Raw genomic sequence first — 19,756 nt, forward strand, 5'->3', positions numbered from 1 at the left:
GTTCTTATGAGAAATTGATGGAAGATTAAAAACTAGTTACGGTGGAAAAAAATATTATAAAGTTATTTCAGTGTAGCAGAGAGAATGGCCACGCAGCTGGGAGACACCTCAACTTTCCGTACCTTTGGTGGTGAAGAGCCAGTGACATGGTGCGGTGCCCTGGTCGGACGGATGCGCGGGGCCGGAGGGCACACTGCCTGCTGAGCTCGGGCCTGACTCGACCTTGCCTGCTCTCGTCGGGCCACACCGGCCCGCACCAACCCTGCTCGTAAGCTGCAGTGCCTATCCCAGGCGGCTCCCATTTTACCTCATTTTATCAGGGCTGTGAAAAGTCCTACTGCCTACGGGCAATCTGAGGTGCAAGCAAAAACCTTTTGCTTCCCAAGCCTCGGGGACCCAAGTCTTCTGTTACCACGTGCTTCCTCTTGTCATTGCCCGGTGGCCGGGCCGCGGCCGAGCCCCTGCCCTTGTGAAAGGGGCTGGGAAGGGATGCGCCTGAGGTCACGGCTCTCGGCCCCGGCAGGCGGGAGGCGCAGCGGCTCGGCAGGTTTCGAGTCCGCTCCATCACCGCCGCCTGGCTCCAGCGCGGCGGCAGCGTTTTCCAGTGCTGCCTTGGCAGGAAAGTCAGGTTATTTTGACAGGAAAGTCGGGTTCCCCACGGCGCGGACGGAGCCTTCAGCCCGCCTGAGGGACGGCGGCCGGGCCGGGCATGCGCGGCTCCCGCTCCGCCCCCGGGAAGCACCGCCTCCGCCGCCGCCGGGCGCGGGGGGATAAGCGGCGGTGGCCGAGCGGCCGCACCCTCCACCATGAACCTGCACCAGGTGCTGACGGGCGCCGTGAACCCCGGGGACAGCTGCTTCTCCGTGGGCAGCCTGCATGACCAGCCCTTCACGGTGAGCGTCCCCCGCCGCAGCCGCGGCGCCTCCGCAGGGCCCGGCGCCGAAAGCGGCTGCGTCAGGCACGGCGGCCCCGGGCGGCCCCGGGCGGCCCCGGGTGCGGGGCTCGCCCCGGCAGCGCCGTCCGGCGGTGGCGGCACCGCCCGAGGGGCCCGCGGGTCCCCGGCACGGCGGGGGCGGGGACGCGCAAAACTTGTCCGGAGCGGCGGCCCCGATGCCGGCGGCGGCCCGGGCGGGCGCGGAGCCTGTGGGGACGTGCAGGCAGCGGCGGTCCGGGGACGCGGGGCTGTGGTGGCGGTGATAAAAGATTACATAAACGGCAGCAGGGACGCGCGGCTTGCTCTGGAAGGGAGTTTCAGAGCTGCCTTGCAGTCAGGAAGGTGGCTGAAATCCTCTCCTGGGCATAGCTGAGGAAGACCTTGGAATACCCAGCCCTAGTGTTGTTGAGGATTTCAAAGCCTGTTTGAACTCCCTGTCGATGTTTGCTCCTAGAGAAAAAACTCTTGAGTGCGTTGTAAAGGCCAAAGTCTTTATTAGTGTGCGTTTCCCTTCCTTTTGCTTGTGTTTTGTAAACAGACTTCTGTTGTGCTCTTCTTCCCATCCTCCTTCCGCGTGGGGCTGAAGGGGAATGAAATCAGACGCAGCAAAGTTTCTCAGGGCATCACGCTGGGATATTTTTAACCTTACCTTTTATGGCTGCCCCCAGCTTCAGCCTGGTGTGCTCTCCAGTTTGATAATGGAATGATAGATGGAATTGTAGGGCTGAAAACTTGTTTGCTGTCCCATCTGGTGTACGCAGTTAAATTCGTCTGGCTACTTGCAGCTTCGCTCTGGGGCAGTGGAGCAGAGGTGCTCCCCAAGGTTAGCCTGGCTCTGCGCAGTCTGTCTGCACCGTTGTCCAGCCATGCCTTTGCTTCCTATAACTAAGTTAGTGGATATCTTAAACTACAGGGACTGCGACTTCAGGTACCAAATTGTACCAAACTCTCTAATTTTACATATCCAAAAACTTCACAGACCCACCTGTAGTGGGAAACTGTTTAGTAAGAGATGAGGAGGTTTACTTTTCAGAGAAGTGCTAGTAAGCATTCAAAATATGTTATCATAAGTTTGTCATTTTGATGACATTCTGTTTTGAGGGAAATAATTTGAGTAATTCGTATAACTAGAATCATTGTTACAGCCAAACTTATGTAAAGTTTTGGAGGTCCCCAGTGGATGAGTAGGAGTCTCTTCTTGAGGAGAATGAAATTATTGGGAAGTGTAATTTTTGATATTCATTACTGTGGTCTCTCCTTCGGAGGAGCTGTTTTCTACACTGTAAGTATAGTGTAACATTGTTTCCTTACATGTTCCTTCTTGACATAAATGTAGTAACAAAATTTCCCATAGCTGCATTCATCTTCCTTTTATTGTCCTTTTCCCTGGAACGTTATTAATGGATTTATTTTCTTCAGATTAAAATGGCTAATAGAAATATCCTCGACTGCTTCAGGGCTGGTTTTGTTGTTGTTACTGATTCTGTAATGCAGTGTTAACAAGATTGCTCAGAAGGATTAAGAAGTGAAAGGTGCTGAAGCTAATTTCTGCTTTTTTGGAAAATGAACATGGACTCAACCTTTAGAAAATCCAAGAAAAAGAAATTGACCATAGTTTTTCCCTGGCTGAAATTATGATATAAGCATTATTAAGTATAAATACTATTGAACTGTATTTTAGAAATGGAAAAAACCCCAAACATGTCAAACTTCTGTGCTTCCATTTTCAGTGGCTGAGAACATAGCAGTTGATATTTCAGGGTTATGGACTATAAAAGAGAGACAAGTTGTGCTTGTCCAACAGCAGAATTTGGTCTGTAATTTTTTTATTTTTTTTAGATGCGGTATGCTTCAGGTTATTTTCTCATAGACAGCACTGAATATTTGAAGTGAAGTATTCTAAAATATTACAGTTTTAAGCTAAAAATATCAAGATCTTCTCTTAATAGCTGAAAAAAATTAAGCAAAATTAGTATAAAAAATCCTATATGCACTGAATTATATTCACCTTTTTGAACATGTGCAGTTATGTTTTAAGGAGGTATTTCAGGTATTTATTCTAATGGGAGGCAGGTTTGTTGTTCTGACTTCTTTCTTTTTTAGGATGTGAAGTGTAAAGTGGAGCATGAGCTTCCTTGGAGAGAGCAGTGATAAAGTTTTTAGTCCATCTTTTACTGATGTGTAGAAAAAGGCTCATAAACGTCAAGATACCATAAGAAACATGCCTGTTGTTTCTCTGCTGAAGGCAGGTGATAGTAACATATAGCACACTAAATCAATGAGAATCTGGCCCTTAGATGTCAGAAGTTACCTGTTTATTCTTTATGTTCTTCTCCTGATACTGAATTATTTTATTTTCTGTGTACTTGTCCACAGTGGAAGACATCCTTTGGTTTCTTTTGTTCACATAAGATCTGAAATATTTGAGTAGGAGTTTAAAAGGCCCATGGAGTTTATCACATAGGATTCTTCTGAACTAGTTATTACTGAAGTTGTATTTAAGTTATTAAGTACGTAACCACCACTGATAGTTTTTTTGTTTATTTAGTTCTGATTCTTTAGATTTTTTTTAATCATTATTATTCCCCCCCCACCAAAGTAGCAGAAGATTGGGCAGGGGGGATGGGGAGGGAGCAATAGCAAGTTTGCAAGTGCGAGTCCCAAGATTATGAAAGTTACAAAAGAGTGATTGTTTGTAGGGGTAAAAATATGTGAAGGAAAGATTAATTACATGGATTATTTCAATGGAACCAAAATATTTCCTTGACAGATTTCCTCTGTGTGTGGTTAAACTAATTCTGGACTTGAGACTTGCTATGTACAATTGATAGAACTGGGAACTAAATATCTAAAGTTGAAAGGCGCTTGAAAAATTGGGACTTAGGTGGGGTTTCATAGCTTGATCAAGGCCACACGGAGTTTTCTGAAGATACTGAGTTGCAGTAGAATAATGCTCCCTGTTCTGCAAAGTTTTTTGATAAATAAAAAGTAACTTCTATGACTCAATGATATTGTTACTTATCTGTCTAGAAAATACTTAATATTTACACTTGGAACTCCCTGGATATCTGTAGTCCTGAAAATTGAGTTATCATAAGAGTCAGTCAAGAAATTACACTGTTTACACCATTTCTTGCTTGGTATTTAGTAAAGGGAAGGGATTTAGTAGTGAGCCTTTTTATAAGTTCCTTTTATTTTTTTTAAGAAATTGTTTCTTAGCTGAATTAATCTTAAAAAAATAAAATTTCTTTGCACATCAATGGAAAGTGCAGTTTCAGTGAAACATGATTCATGAAGTGCATGGCCAATCAATTTGTATTTATACATACTGTAATACAATTGGGTATAATAGCAAAGTATTTTTGTTAAATTAGAAAGTTGGGTTTTTTTCCCAAACATGATGAAATATTATTGCTTAAAACTTAATTTGCATTCTAATAGAAGAATTTAATTATTTCAAATAAGACATTTAAGTGGAATACTTAGACTAGCATAAGTTCTGGTGCAGAAGTGGGGATGGAGAGAGACCATACTAAAATAGAATAAAATAATTCAGCAAGATACCATGTGGCTATGGTGACTGCTTTGATTTTGACCATTCTGTGCACAGGGCAGAAAAAGATAGCAATTATGGTGGCATCATCTGCTCCATAGATTTGTCTTTAGTTTTTATCTTGACTTCTACTGAGTTCTGCATTGTCTTTCTAGTGTATATTCATCCCATATGTGCTCGAATTTGTTTATAAATATGCATGTGTGCACACATGTTCTGCTGCGCTTAGCTGTGAATAACAGCTGCCCTTCACTTAAGAGATGTAGGTTAAATAAAGTTTGTACAATTTGTTAGTTCAAGGTAGTGTGTCAGCCATTACGTAGCTGAGGCAGAAACTATAGCAAAAACTTTTTTGTGTCAGCACAGAGAAGAGATATGCCAAGAAGGTTGATTATAAGGGAATTAAATGTGTTAGAGGTGCTGTACTGTGTGAGAGGTTGAGGCCCCAAATTGTTTGCTTTCCTTCTGTTGAGAGTAATTTCCCAATACCAGTTTCAGATTGTGAGTTGTGTATGTCAGACTTTCACTTTAGAAAGAAATCAGAATAGTTCATATAATTCTCTATACTATTTCCCATGTTTTTAAAGCACTGTTGTAGTCAAAATGTCTGTTAGTCTTCTTCAAAGAAGTCTTGATTTAGAACTAAGAGACAACATTGGATTGAACGAAAATAAAGGGCAGAATTTTTGTGAAAGCCCACTTCTGCAGTGCAAAATCACATTTCTTTTTACAGGCCTGGAACATCTTTCACTCCCTAATTTCAGACTTGTTTGCTATGTCAGCAGCAAGTGAGATCCATGGTCCTGCAGCTTGAACTAGTTCTATCTTGTTTATTTCTGTAACAGAAGAACAAAGCACTGTTTATTAAACATTCCAAGTACATGATAATATCACGTTATCTGCTTGTCTTAGACAACTTTCTTGTAAATGTTCTAGGGCATTCTTAAGGTGAAAGGCTTTTGTGGCCTGCCAACACGAGAGGTGGAGGTCTGCTTGCTTCAAAAATTTGTCTTAGGGTTTTAATGTTATTCTTTTTAAAAATTAGTATGTATTTAGGATTTTTTTTGCCATTCAACTGTATGACAGCATATTGTGCCATGCCCCTCCCTCCCTTTCCTCTCCACCCCACCAAGGGCCAAGTAATATAGGTAAGTGAATATATATGTATATGAAAAGATAGACGTTTGTGTGTATATATGTATATATATATACACACGCATATACAGGAAATTCTTATCCTGTAATCACTTGCACTTTGCTTAAGAAAATTACCTTTTTTCTGAGTTAATATTGCTTACAAAAACATGCTCTTATTGCTCCTGATAAAATGAAGATGAACTGTTATGGACAAGTCTGTCAATAAAAGTTAGATAAAGTGACTAGTAGGCAGAATTCATTCTGGTAGTATCTGACACACTCTTATGGTATAGAAGATGTTTTTCACTCCTGAGTACAGTTGTCTGTTATGCTACACAAAAGTACCTCTCTAGAGAATAAAAAAATCTAAGTGTAAAATTAGTCCAGTGGTTAATTTTATGCACTTTGTTTAGAGAAAAAGTCTTGGTAAGATAGTGCTGCTTAGGAACCTCATTTGCAGCTGGAGTATGGGCCCCAATGAGTGTGTAAGAGGATCTGGCATCTCTGCACAGATATGGTCTAATGGATGAGTTGCAGTGGGGACAACAAAGAACCAAAGGAAGGACACCTTAGGAGGAGGGGAGTATGCAAGCTTCCCTCCTAAGGTGTCTGGTCAGCGTGAGGAATAATGAGAACAGAAGGCAACAGCAGAAAAGGGAGCCAGTTGCAGTTTTATTTGCCAGAAAACATAGTCACCTTCTTCTTCAGACACTTTTTCCATTGCAATATAAAACTTCCCTACCCTCTGCATCCCTTGCTTTTTGTCTTTGAAATTGTGGTTCTCCTGCAGACAAATGTTAACTAAACATCAAAAGTGACCTCTAAGTCACCATCCTTCTGCTTGGCTGTAGTTATATTTGGAAGCTCTTTGAAAAGGCCTTTTTTCCCCCCTTTCTATCTCTTTGGGAACACATCAGCTCCATAAGCTTAGGAGCTAGGCAGTGGTTCTGCAGCTTATTGGGCATTAGGAAGCTGGTGTGACCAAATATGATCTAATCTGTCTGAACAGACATATCAGATAGAACCTGAAGTGATTCCCTTTTTCCCCCCAAATGTCAGTCTGTTCAAGTAGTGTGGAAAAATACCACAACATAAGGGTGGAATGATTATATTTTTCTTCTAAAAACAAGATTTTGAAAGGGCACTCATCTTACCCTCACCTTCTTACAAGTGCACATAGAATTAATTGTTAGAACTGAGAGCTACTAGGGTGAGAAGATACTCCCCATGTTTTTATCAGAACACCCCCAGTCTGACAAACTTTCATTTTAGACACAGGGCATATTAAATTGTTGTTATTATTATTAAACATAAAATAATAGCCATGTTTAAAAGTAAGAAAAGAGGAGGAGGAGGTTTAGTTCTTGGTTCATATTCATAAAGGGGGCACCTTCTGGAAACAATAAGTCTAGGATGCTTTAATACTTCTTTAAGCTGCTCTGGTCCATCATGGTCTGGGTTAGCAGGAGCTAGCCTGGGCTTTGAGTTTTGAGCAGCACAGTATAAGGAGGATATAAAGATGTGAGAGAGCATCCAAAGGAGACAGTGAAGAGTCTGGAAGGAAAGCCATATCAGCAGTGACAGCCTGGCTAAGAGGACATCTCATGACAACCAATAGCTTCCTTATGATGGAAAATGAAGGCACAGGACTGATCCCTTCTCTCTGGGGACCAGGGAGAGGACTCCAGGGAATGGCCTGAAGTTGCGTCAAGGCAGTTATAGGCTGGATATTATGGAAAAAGCTTACTCAGAGGTGGTGGGCACTGGAACAGGCTCCCCAGGGTAGTGGTCACAGCACCAGCCTGACAGAGTTCAAGAAGTGTTTTGACACTGCACTTGGGCATGTGGTGTGGTTCTTAGAGCTTCCTGTGTAGGGTTGGGAGTTGGAGTGTGATGATCTTTGTAGTTCCCTTCCATCTCAGGATATCCTATAATAACTGTTTTAAATCTTTTTTCCTGATGCATTGATGAATTATGCAGATTTCTCAAGTCCCCAGTGTATAATGTTTGATAGTTACTAACAGAGTTCTTTCAGTGCAAAAGGCTAAGTGTGCTGAGGACTTAAATCTGATGGAGTTATTGATCTCATTAAAATAGTTATTCTATGAATTGATGCATGATTTCTACTAATGGTATGTGATACTGCATATGTTGGCCCCTACTCACTGTGATGGAAGTATGGAGCTTTATGTGAGGTTTAACAAGGCCAAGCACAAGGTGCTGCACCTGGGTTTGGATAACCCCCAGTATCAGTCCAGGCTGGGAATGAAGGTTTTGAGAGCACCCCAGGAAGGACTTGGTGGTGGTGGATGAGAGGCTGGACATGACCCAGCCATGAGCACTCACAGCCCAGAGAGCCAAACTGTCCTGGGCTGCATCCAAAGCAGCATGGGCAGCAGGGGAGGGAGGGGATTGTGCCCCTCTGCTCTGCTCTGCTCTGCTCTGCTCTAGTGAGACCCACCTGGAACATTGCCTACAGCTCTGGGGTCCCCAGCACAGGAAAGGCACGAGCAAGTCTGGAGGAGGGCCATGAATAATTAGAAGGATGGAGCACCTCTCCATGAGGAAGGACTGAGAGAAGTTCAGTCTGAACTTAAAGGGCTTAAGGATTACCTTATCTTGGTCTTCCTGTTCGTGAAGGGAGCCTACAAGAAAGATTGAGAGAGGTTGTTTGCAATAACATGAAGTGACAAGATGAGGGGAAATGGCTTCAGATTGAGAGTAGGTTTAGATTAGATGTTGGAAAGAAATTCTTTACTTACTAATGAGGCACAGGAATAGTTGTCCAGAGAAGCTGTGGGTGCATCATCTCTGGAAGTGTTCAAGGCCAGGCTGGATGGGATTCTGAGCAACCTGGTCTAGTTAAAGATGTTCCTGCCTGTTTCAAAGGAGTTGGAACCAGACAATCTTTATGGTCCTTTCCAATCCAAGCCATTATTTGTTCTATCCTATGATTGTGGTGGTGGCATGAGGTGATTTCAGGCTTGTCTGTGGAGCTAGAAATGGAGAGAACAAGATGGGAGAAGCATAATAAGTCTTTGAAGTGCTGATGTGGCTTAGGGGGGCATACTCATGCAGCAGGTGGGCTTCATACAGCCTTTGACACTTCAATCTTAAATACATTTTTAATAAAGCTATATTATGCCACCTCCTATGGCAAACAGGTCTGTGGTTCATGCCATCACAACATCAAAATAATTACTTAGACATTTGAACAAAAATTACTACTCAGTGTCCTCTTTTGGAGTGACTTTTCACTTAGATTGCTTTGGAACCTCCAGCTCAGTATGCCAATTAGTAATAAATGCTGCACTTTTGACAAGAGGAATTACACTGCTTGAATATCTTGAAGCTGATGGGGGAACTGGACAGGAATGGGCTCAAAAGCCTACTAGTAATAAGTGATCATAAATAAATATATAGTTATATTTAGTCTGGAGAATTATAAACAGCATTTTCAGTTATGAGGTGATGCCTGGTTCTGCTGGTTGCAGTGTGATAACTGAATATTGTGTGAGAGTGGTGAGTACAGTCTTCTGGCTGAGACTCTTTTATGAAGCATCACTAATTCTTTGTTGGGAAAAATGTCTTTGAAGCAAAATCTTGATATTTCTCATTTTATTTGTTCATTTTAAAGTGTGTAATGGTATGATAGTCTAGGCCAGTCTTGATAAAAGTACTCTTTCATGTAAAACACCTGAAAACATGATCATCTGATTTCAGATTTATATATCTAGCCTTCAGTTATTCTGTTTTTGTTTTCAAGTCCACAGTTTTTATTTAATATATTAGAAATTGTAATGCATGATCAAATGTAAGGCATGATCATTTTTGTCAGTGTATGGAAATGTTCCATCACCTGTTTCTGTGACACTAATCTGCTCTTGAAACTTTTAGTCAATTAAAATGGTATGTTTTTGATCCTTTTAATCCTTCTCATGCTAACAGAACACTTGTTTGTGCTCTTAGTTTTGCTGTCTTTCTGACTAACATTTTAATTGGGTGTTCATTCTTTATTCTAAGACTTTCATCCTTGAATGCTGCTTTCTTATGCTAATTGGATGATTCTCCTCACTGCTGTTTCCACAAGTTTCTCCAGTGTTTAATATTTTCCTCTGTTTTCATCTGTACTCAGTATCTAATAAAACTTCCAAGAAGATTGGAAGAAATTTTGACTTGAGCATTGTAATGGCTGACTCTGTGACAGATATATCAAAATACTTAGTGAAAATATAAACTTGAGAGAATAGAATTAATGCAAAGAACAGGAGACTCGACAAGTCTGAAAGGACAGTTTTGCTTCTGTATAACTAAGCTTCATGTTGTTACCCTTTTGATTTTTGCCTGTACAAACTCCTTACTAAAAGTTTTATTAAAATTTTATCTCCTCAATTTTATTCCCACTTTTCAGAAATTTAAAAAATTAAAAGAAAAACTTCTAAAGTCTCTGTCTCCAGTCTAAGAATCATAATACTTTTTCCTACTTTTCAGGAACTTTGGTTTTTATGCTTTTACTTTTCTTTCAGATGTTCTTGTATCTCCATATTCTTTTTGTTTTTCTATCACAAACCACTGTTTGCTTGTTATACAAGTCTTATGATGCACTTGTAAGCATGGAGAAAGAGCAATTTGCCACTTCTGTTGCTCGGCTTTAAATTGCAGACATCTGTATGTTCTCTGCAAATACCCATTCTCACTATGTAGTGTTTTACATGGATAGGATGCATACTGTTTTCATACTTCACTGATACATTGTAAGTTGATAAAGCTTTACATTATTTTGGAGTGGTTTTTTTTGTTTTCTTTGGGGTGTTTTTAATTTATTTTTTTATATGCTTTAGGCATACGCATCAGGATGTGATATTGTGATACTGGGGACTGACTTTGAAAGATTACAGATAATCCCTGGAGCCAAACATGGAAACATTCAAGTGGGATGTGTGGACTGTTCAATGCAACAGGGAAAGGTATGTAGAGCAGTGTTTCCAATAATGTTCCAGCAATGCCACATTAAGCACCTTCTTAGGAATGTGGATACTTGCAAGTTAGGGCAAATATACTACAATGAGTAGTAAAATGGCTGGTTGCTTTCTGTCTTTACTTGTAAGCAGCACAGTAAATGTGAAATAGTAACCACAGATATGATCGATGGTTGCAGAAGACAGGTAGGACTGCACAGAAGGCTCTGGATTCAGGGCTACATTCAGAGCAAGAATTTGACTAAAAGATGACTAAGTTGGAAGCAAAAGTAATTTATTCACTATGGCTTTGCACTACTATGCAGGTCATTGACATACTTTGACATGATAGTGGCTGGCAGGAGATGAGTGTTTCCACAAAAATCACTTTCAGATTATCCAGGAAAATGACATCTGTTTCAAGCAATTCATAAAGCTTCTCCTGGATAGGGTTTGCTTTCTTAAATTCTTAGCTTTTATTTTTTGTAGGTAGTTCTGCAACAGAAATGGTGTATTTTAGACAACATTGTGTTTTAAGTCTCTTTACCAGAGTTTTTTTTAAATTTTATTGTCAGAATGAAAAAGAAATAACCAGGTAACTGTTCACTGGGATGTCAGAGTTATGTAATGCCCCATTGGGATGTCACAGGGATTAAAATGTTGAACAGTTCAATAGGAACTCTGTCTGGATAACTATTTGCTCATGTAAGAGGGGTTTGTCAGCTTTCTGCTCATTACTACAAGCCTTATGAACTGATGAGAGCTTGGGTTATATTCTGGTGTCCATCTTGAGATAAGACCTGTGATGGAAACCAGTTTGTGTTTACATGTGAGAACTGTGCTGATGAAACCCCAGCCAAACCCTGATTCTGCTTTTTAGCTTTTGAGTGATAAACTCTTGCAGTGGTAGTGAAGGAACAAAAATGAAAATGACGAAATGTTTTCCTCTGTGTCTCTATGGCCTCACAGCCATAGTCTACCTAGGTTTCTCTGCTGGCTGCTGCTAACTAGAAGTGGTTTTTTGAGTTCACTGAGCATTATTTCTCTAAATTTGCAAGGTCATCTGGAATGCATGATACCAATTCTGTATGCATTTAAATGACAAATTGTCCTTGAGTTGTGAAATGAACACACACAAATATATCACAGTGAAGGCTTACTAAATTTCAGAATTTTTTAATTTCTTAAGTAGACCTGTGAGGTCACTTAGGGTCTTCAAGTTGGTATTGTTTGCTGAAAGGAAGCTGGATATGTTTCTAAAGTGCTAAAGTATTTAGCAGTGGATAGCTAGGAATTTGCTTATTGACCAGACTGATCAATGCCTTTTCAGGTCATTCCTAAAAGGATGGAATTTCTTCTTAGACATTCTTCATCAGTACAGACACACAGATTCCACTTTGGTTTGTGAAAATGTACAATTCCAATGCTCTCACTGTGTCTTCATACGAGAAGTACTGCAGCTGACCATTTTTGTGTCCCTTTTTTGGACCTGACATGTCCATATCTGCCTGGTGCTGGGGACACTTGGTGTGGTACTCCAGGTGATGTCTTGCTAGGGTATGGAAATTGCCCCCCTCACCTCACTGGCCAACCTCCTTTTGGTGCCAGGACACAGTTGGGTTTCTGGGCTACAGGCATGTGCTGCCAGCTCACGTACAGTGTTTTTGTCCACCCATACCCCCAAATCCATGTCCATGGGATTGCTCTCAATCTGTTAATTGCCTAGTCTGTATTGATAGTATCGATTCTGACTCAGGTGCAGGACCTTGCCCTTGGAGTTGTTGAAGTAGGTGATGTTCACATGGTCATACCTCTCTAGCCTGCCAGGGTCCCTCTGAACCTGGCATCCCTTCCCTACAGCCTGTTGCCTGCCCCACACAGCCTGGTGTTGTCAGGGAACTTGCTGGAGGCACTCTTGATCCCACCATTATTCTTTTTGGTGAAGTGCAGCTCAGTGAAAATGCGGGCTGAGTGGCTGTGGAAGCTTGTGGAAAGTTTCAGGGGGCAGCAGCTACTCTGGACACTACAAGCTGAGCAATTTGGAATGCTAACCTTTTTTTATCTTTAAAACCCACTAAACAATAAAATAGGGTTTTAGGTTTCCACATCTGGAGAAACAGAAGAAAAGGAAAAACTCTAATCAGTATGAGTTTATATAAATTTTTGCTGTTGGATGCGGAATGAAATTATTAGAGAATACAACAATAAGTGAGGTAGTTAAAGATGAATTAGAGAGGGCAGATATTAGTCTGAGATGCAAAATGCCTGAAGAAACTTTTTCCTTGCAAGTGTGACAAAATTATTCTTGGCATTTTTGGGTCAGGCTGATGTTAGTAGGATAGAAATTCGTTTAACTATCTGTACTTCTAATGTAGAGGGTTTCTCTTAAAGCTGTGGATCTGTGGATTTTAGGATCTATATGAATCTGTGATTGTATAGCTCTTAGGTATGACAGTTTAGTTTGGTTTTCAAGCTTTTGTGGCTGATACTGGAATCAAAATAGATTTTATAAAGTGAATCAAACTTCCTTTGTTATTGTTAAAGGAAAACTGTGAATACATTCTAAGTCAGAATTTTACAGAAATAGAAATTTGATTATTACAGCATATCATATCTGTAGATGTTCTCCTTTTAACAACCATCACTTCAGAACGTGGGATGTTCATTGCTCATTTGACCTATGCAGACTCCTTAATTTTTGTAAAAAAAAAGTTCATATATATATATAATATGCAGAATATTTTTTGGCAACATTGCCATATGACAGTTCTCTCAGGCTCTCTGCCTGAGGTCTTTAACATGCATTTGGCTTGTTTTGGCTCTTCCTAGCGAGTCTTCTAGGCTTGCTTTTATATAGATAACTTGAGATCAAATACTATTAATTTTGTCTTAATGCAATTTGAGATGGGTGATAATCTGTGGTGAAATAAGACTTTCAACCACTGACTTAAAACTGACAGTGTTGTAACTCTTTTTGAGTTACAACATTTTTATATGTTTAATATTTGCCTTTAGTAGTAGTTTTATTTGCAGTTTTCTGGGTGTTCTCCTTGCATATCTTGGATCTTTTGAAATAGCTTTCTAAAAGGTAGCCTGTTCTAATGCTAGGGAAGTACTCTGTATACTGGTTCCATGTCTGAGAATGTGAACTCTGCAGACTGTTTTGAGTATTTGTGTAATTTAATATGGAAAGAATATTGTTAATAGTCTGATTTAAAAAAAAAAAAAAGTACTTGTCCAGCTATACTTTCAGTAGTTCATTGTGATTAATGAGTAAATGGAGGACTGTATTTTTATTATTGACAGCACTAGCTCAGTGATTTTTGGTAAATATAATTTCTGTTTTCAAAAGGAAATATGGATGTGAACGTCAAATTTATCTGCAAGCAGGGTTAAAAGGGTAAAATCAAATCAAATTTTCACCTTGCTTTTTTTTGTTCAGGTTGTTTCTTTTGTGTGTGTTTATATAAATATAAATGTATATTACTTTAGATTGCAGCTTCTTACGGAAAGGTGATTTATATCTTTGAGCCAGTTAGCATCTTGAAGCAGAACAGCAGTCATCATAATGTAAGTATTTCACCATTCCTTAATTTGTTTGAGCAGTTTCAAAGCCTGACTGATTTTACTGGTTTGCTTTAAAGCCAGAGTTTTTTTGATGTCTTCTTTTAATGCTAGAATAAAGTTAAGAGATAAAGGTGGTCCTTGGAAAGTGAAAATGGTGGGAATAAAGACAGTAATTTGAAATAGTTTTAAGGCAGATAGGCTTTACTATAATGCTTTATATTACTTGCTTATGTAACCCTGCAGTTCATAACCAAAATATTCCAGAACTCAAAAAGATGTACACAGTGCCATTCTGCCATGAGTGTTGCCATTAAAATAGGAATTCCTTTTTGAAACCTCCTGTGTAGCCTTTATGTTTTGATGTGTTTTACAGTTCTTACTTTAACTTTTGCTAATGAAATTACATGTCCTTGGCCAAATTGTAATAGTTTCAGAAATCTGTGGCTTTTTTAGAATATCTGACTGAATGATTATAACACTTCAGTGTTATAATGGTGAACAATATTTATTCTCTGGGGGTTTACTTTTGGTGACAGTGGTTTAGTGATTAACATCCAGAATATTAATTTCTGAATCATAATATGATTTAGGGCAAGTTACTTAATCTTTCTTCTTACATGAAGAGGCATATGCCTATAAATAGAAGCATTAGAGTCTAATTAAAGTCAGTTTGTTGATATGAGAAATTTGACAGCAATTGCTCAAGGAGCTTCTGTCTCCCTTTTTAGGGGTTTGATCTCCATTTGTATTAACAGATTGTTTATATGACCATCTAGTGGATTCTCCTCCTTGTTCTATCCAACCAGATTCTTGGTGTACATGTAAACTTGTGGTATGTTATATCCTAATTAAGTAGCTGGAAATAAACACCTGTGTAATAATTTACATCACTGGAAAGCAGAGGAATAAAATTAAGTAAGATGTGAGTTCTCAGGCTCCTATGAACACTTGGGATATACTGCTCTTGTTTTTGGTCCATCCTCATTTTTCAATCTGTCCTGAATGGTTTTTTATACTGGTAAACAGTACACTTAGTTTGGAACTTCAGAGTTGGAATAGTAGCTGTAAGCAGTAGAGGAAGCACTCATCACCCATGATTTGCTTTCGAGTGTTTATAGTTGAAGAAATACTATGTTACTTCATTCTTTCAGTTTACTTTTATGCAGTGGTTTCCAGCATATTGTTCAAAGTTATTGTAATATTCTGTCTTCCATCTACTGAAATGTTCAGGGTCTAAAAAAAACAAAAAAAACCCCAGCTTTGCAAATGCTCTGTTTAGATCCTTATCTGCAGCTGCTTCTTACTGTCTTTTGCCAAACTTCTGAAAGACTGAGTTGTCATATTTTAACTTCTATTTTGTGTGATATTTCTGTGGTGGGGGGTGACTATTTTTAAAAAGAATCTGAGATTTAAAGAAGAAACCTGTTGGCTCCTAATATTCTTTCCAGAAATGTTTTCAGTTTCTTCTGTAAATCAAAGCATCATACCTTGTGGTCTATTACAGAAACAGACAATATAAATATTTTGTGAGCTCGATCCTCAACTTGTTCTAGAGAATGAAGTAGTGATACAAAAGCTAAAGATATTTGACTGTCTTGTCGTATATTGAGAAAAAAAAGAGTGGAGGTGGAAGTATGACATGTTGTCTTGACCTTTCTGAACTCCTAATTCATCAGGGTACAGATATCAAACACCAGGTGCATTTAACTTGCATAATTTTTGATATCTTTTCTTTGTTCCAAAAAATAAAATCTTCCTTCTAAAAGAATTTAAAATTCTCAAAATCTAGTAGAGATTTGATATACTAATGTTTTTTTTTTTTTCAATCTAAAGTTTTAAAATAAGGAATTAAAAACTTCTGTAAGTGTGGTCATATTAGTGAAAAGCTATTTTGTTTTAACCTCAGAATGAATAATTTTTTATTAAATAAACAGTAACTTATGTTAAACATCTTCCTAAAATTTGGAGAATGTAGTGAAGATGTACTATTTATATTGTAAAAAGAGGACGGAGGAGAATGAAGTGTTTTCATGCTAATGCTTGTAAAAACTTAAAATTTCAGATGTTACATTACCAGTGGCAGAAGAATGCTCAAATCTCACTGGATGCCATAGCACATAATCTAACATGGGATCCCACAGGTACGAACAGATTAAAAGAAACACTTTTCTATTTGATATTGCACCTAATTTTATAATTTAGATTTTTTCATTCCTTGCGGACAATAAAAAGGTTTTTATTCTGTCTTACCATGGTAGGTAGGACAAAGTTGAGTGAAATATACCTTTTGTTACTTATTACAGGAGAACTAACATACTAAGTGCATCTGTATGGTTTGACTCAATTCTTATCTGAGCAGATAAGGAAATATGGCTTAAATGGTAAATATTTGTTGAGAGAGAGGAAAGTCTGCAGTAGACCTAGGCATTTCTTTTAGGAATAACTAAAATTGGATTAATTTTCATGGTTTGAACTGTAGATACTCAGATCTCCCAAAAAAATCTAAAAAATGTTTATCTGGCAGATTTTTTTTCTGCAGTTTCAGCTTTGCTGAACTTTTTTTTCTGTCTCTTTACAAAAGTCTATAGTTTGCTACTTGATTGCAGTTAGATTTATCAATATCATCAATATTTGTTCCAGGTACTCGCCTTCTGACTGGTTCCAATTTTCTTCAACTTTGGTCCAATGTTTCTTTGGAAAACGCTGCTGAAAATGACAGTACTGAAAGAACAGCTGTTGGACTTGGGGAGTGGAGATGTATCTGGCAATGCAAGTAAGAAACCAATTTAAAGACAAGTAATTCCCTTTTCTTTACTGATTCATGGCTTTGAGTTTAGATACTTAGTTGAATGAAATGCTATTGCATACTGTTATTTAATAAAGATTATTGATGTGAGATAAACTTAAATCACATTTCTCTTGACTATGTGACATTCTTTCCTCATACAAGATCAGTTGCAGTTGGTTTTGGGGTAGTTCTTCAGTTGCAGAGAACACTAGTAAAATACTGAGGGAAGGCTAATATTTAAGCTCTCCAATAGGCACTCTTCCCTGTAGAAGAAATAAGGTGAAAGCTGTGTAATTGAAAACTATTGTGCTGGCAGAACTGATTAAAATAAGCTTGTTTCTATGTTCAGTGTACTTCATTGTTGTTTCCTTCTCACAAATCCCCCTGCCCCTTTCACTCTTACTTTTTCTGGGTTTTATCTGGGTATTTGGAACAGTCAAGGTTGGTACATTCTCTTTTCCATATCTCTGAATTCTCTTCTTGTATTCGTGTTGATTTTGATATTTGAATTTATGTGTTGTACATTCAGAAGTGTTTTATTTTTGTACTTAAGTTTCTAAGACAATTTAAATCCTTCTGCCATAGGCAGGCTTTTCTAGTACAGTGGGGTGCATTGTTCATGTGCGAGCAAAGTACCATATGGCCATCTCCCATAGAGCTTTCCCAAAGTGGCTGACTGGACAGACCTTCCTGAAGTTACTCCTTCTGAAGCATTGAGAATTCTACTAGGTAGTTCTATAGGTAGTTTTCTAGATATACCAGAAAAATATGTTTTATCATCCTTCAGTTGTTCCTTTTTCTCTGTACTTGAACTCTTATCAGTGTGTTTAAAAACCCAATATCATCCAAATGACAACTGAAAAACTTTCTAAATACAAGAAGCTGAAGACTTTATTTTTTGAGACGTCTTTGGATGCTCATCTCTCAGCCTAATAAGAGAAGTCAGCCTTTAGACAGAATGCCATTGATTATGGCTTTAGAGTCTGGTAACAGTAGGCAAGATCCATACAGACAGTACTTTTCCTCTGTCCCTTCTGTAAGAGGTTTTGCATTTGTATCACGTATAAAGACTTAGAGAAGTCTTCTCAGCTCTCCACCTGTTTTTCCTCTTTTAAGCTCTCTTTGTTGGAGGCAAAGCTGAATGTTGTTGTCTTTGAACGAGTAGGTCCTGGAAAGGGTCAACAGAACTTGCTTTTTACCTTTTATGCCTGTATGTCTTCTGGCATTTGTACTACAATTAGATTTAGAATAGGTTTTTCTTGTAGAGAAGTCTGCAAGAAAGTTATTTTGCATGTGTGAATACCCTTTTTTAATGCCTGAAGGAAACATTCCCAAATGTTTTCATATTTGCCCCGCGGGAGAATTTTGCTTAAACCTGGGTAGACTTCTTTGATACAGGGCTCTTGTAATTGCCTTTCTCTTGATACTGCATGTAAATGCATCCTGCTGTTGATGACCTTAATTTAACTTAATCCCTTTTGGAAGTTAGACCTCAACAACTTGTTACATGTGTATTCATTTCAAGATGAAAATGTACACTCTGTGCAATTAAATTTTTGTATGTTCTTGTTGCTATTAATAAGCTTTGTTACTTAAGAACTGAGTGCTTCAAACCCTGTAAAAGAAGCTTGTTTATTAGTACATCCAATTAAAATAAAGTGCTCCAAAAGTTAACCACATAATTAGGTTTAGCGTATTTTGGTGTAGCATCTTATAACAGAGTGACCATTTATGTAAAAGCTGCTTTCAGATACTTTTTAACTAGATTGTTCCTTTCACAGTTTCATTTTCTTGAGTTGTAATTGTGGGAAATATGAGAAGATGAGCTGTCTTTCAGAGAAGAGGGAAGATAATATGGTACAACAGAGACCAGTTTGAGATCCATGTCATCAGGGGATGGAAGTAGAGCTGTTTAATCTATTAGCAGCTGCTTTTCTAATATGATATTTTTGCATATTGGATATTAAGCTACAAGATTTAGGTTTTCTGTTTCACTACATGTGTTGTACATGAGTTTACATCTTAGTATTTTGGACTATGTTAAAATGTAACTGTTTCACACAACACAATACACACTTGTATATAAGAATTAAAAAAAACTTTTATGCATTCAAGGAAAAAAGTTTAGAATTATATAAAAGCTGTTAAAATTTTTTTTCTCTTTTTAATTGTCTTTATTCCATAGAACTGCTTCTCAAGTTTGTTTAATGAAATTCTCACCAGATGGGGAATTTTTTGCTACTGCTGGAAAGGTAAGCATTTCTTTTTCCTTATAGCTTTGTACTAATTCAGATAAGCTATTAAACCAAATCAACAAAAACACATTTTAAAAAATACTTTTTTTTTTTTTCATAATTTTTATTATGCCTGTGTCTTTATATTTTGTTAAACATGAATTTGGCAGAAAGGTAGTGTCGTGGTTTTAAAGCATTAGCTAAAAAATCACTAGAAAACTTACTTATTTCTTGCTGTGAGATATGGATTAGAAGAAGAGTAAAACAGGCTTAAAACTTAAAAGGAATAAATGAAGTTTATTAACAAAACTACAAGAGTAAGAAACCAGAATAAAACCTCCAGAAACCCTTTTTCCCCACTACCCAACCATTCTCCTTGTTCACATGACAACACAGAGACAAAAACCCCTGTTGGTTAAAACAGTCTCAACTTTTTTATAGTCTTTTTATCAGTCTTTGTAGAGAAAAAAAAGAAGCCTTCTTTTGTCAGTCTATGGAGTTTTTCACAAGAAAACCATTTTCTCATGGTTTTCTATTTTTCTGATGCCAGCCACCTGGAAAACTCTGTCATCAGTTCTCTCCTCC

General features: G+C 38.5%; 1 protein-coding gene across 2 annotated transcripts in view; it reads left to right on the forward strand.

Moving 5' to 3' along the window:
• The first annotated feature begins 758 nt into the window (after window positions 1–758).
• DMXL1 (Dmx like 1) overlaps window positions 759–19,756 on the forward strand; it is a 78,853-nt gene continuing 59,855 nt past the window's right edge. For both annotated transcript variants that reach the window (XM_058864974.1, XM_058864973.1), the window contains exons 1-6: window positions 759–893; window positions 10,466–10,591; window positions 14,075–14,152; window positions 16,212–16,290; window positions 16,790–16,922; window positions 19,123–19,189. In XM_058864974.1, coding sequence (XP_058720957.1) covers window positions 807–893; window positions 10,466–10,591; window positions 14,075–14,152; window positions 16,212–16,290; window positions 16,790–16,922; window positions 19,123–19,189 — 570 coding nt within the window. In that variant the 5' untranslated portion in view covers window positions 759–806. The remainder of the gene's footprint in view (window positions 894–10,465; window positions 10,592–14,074; window positions 14,153–16,211; window positions 16,291–16,789; window positions 16,923–19,122; window positions 19,190–19,756) is intronic.

The sequence above is a fragment of the Poecile atricapillus genome, chromosome Z (assembly GCF_030490865.1).
Source record: "Poecile atricapillus isolate bPoeAtr1 chromosome Z, bPoeAtr1.hap1, whole genome shotgun sequence".
In the NCBI taxonomy this organism is placed as follows: domain Eukaryota; kingdom Metazoa; phylum Chordata; class Aves; order Passeriformes; family Paridae; genus Poecile; species Poecile atricapillus.